Here is a 305-nt window from a genome sequence, read left to right on the forward strand (position 1 = left end):
AGGAGCTGCAGGAGCCGGAGCCGGCCCCAGGCGGCGGGGACGGGAACGGGGACAAGGCCCCGGGCGGGCACTGCCAGCAGGAGCTGAGGCAGCTCAAGGAGGAGTTCGAGCGCTACAAGGTGAGGGCGCAGCAGGTGCTCAAGAGCAAGGCCAGCAAGGACGTGGGCCTGGCCAAGGAGCTGGAGGAGGCGCGGGAGCAGCTGGCGGAGCTCCAGGAGAAGCACGTGCTGCTGCAGCTGGCCGCGGACGACACGGAGAAGCGGCACCGGCAGGAGCTGGAGGCCAGGAAGCAGGAGCTGTCCCAG

The 305-nt window shown here is 70.5% G+C and overlaps 1 protein-coding gene across 1 annotated transcript in view; it reads left to right on the forward strand.

Moving 5' to 3' along the window:
* Positions 1–305, forward strand: part of GCC1 (GRIP and coiled-coil domain containing 1) — a 9,305-nt gene that overhangs the window by 2,088 nt on the left and 6,912 nt on the right. Inside the window, 1 exon segment of the mRNA XM_031065168.1 lies at positions 1–300. This exon segment is cut by the window's left edge and continues 131 nt beyond it. Coding sequence (XP_030921028.1) covers positions 1–300 — 300 coding nt within the window.

The sequence above is a fragment of the Geospiza fortis genome, unplaced genomic scaffold (assembly GCF_000277835.1).
Source record: "Geospiza fortis unplaced genomic scaffold, GeoFor_1.0 scaffold494, whole genome shotgun sequence".
Classification (NCBI taxonomy): domain Eukaryota; kingdom Metazoa; phylum Chordata; class Aves; order Passeriformes; family Thraupidae; genus Geospiza; species Geospiza fortis.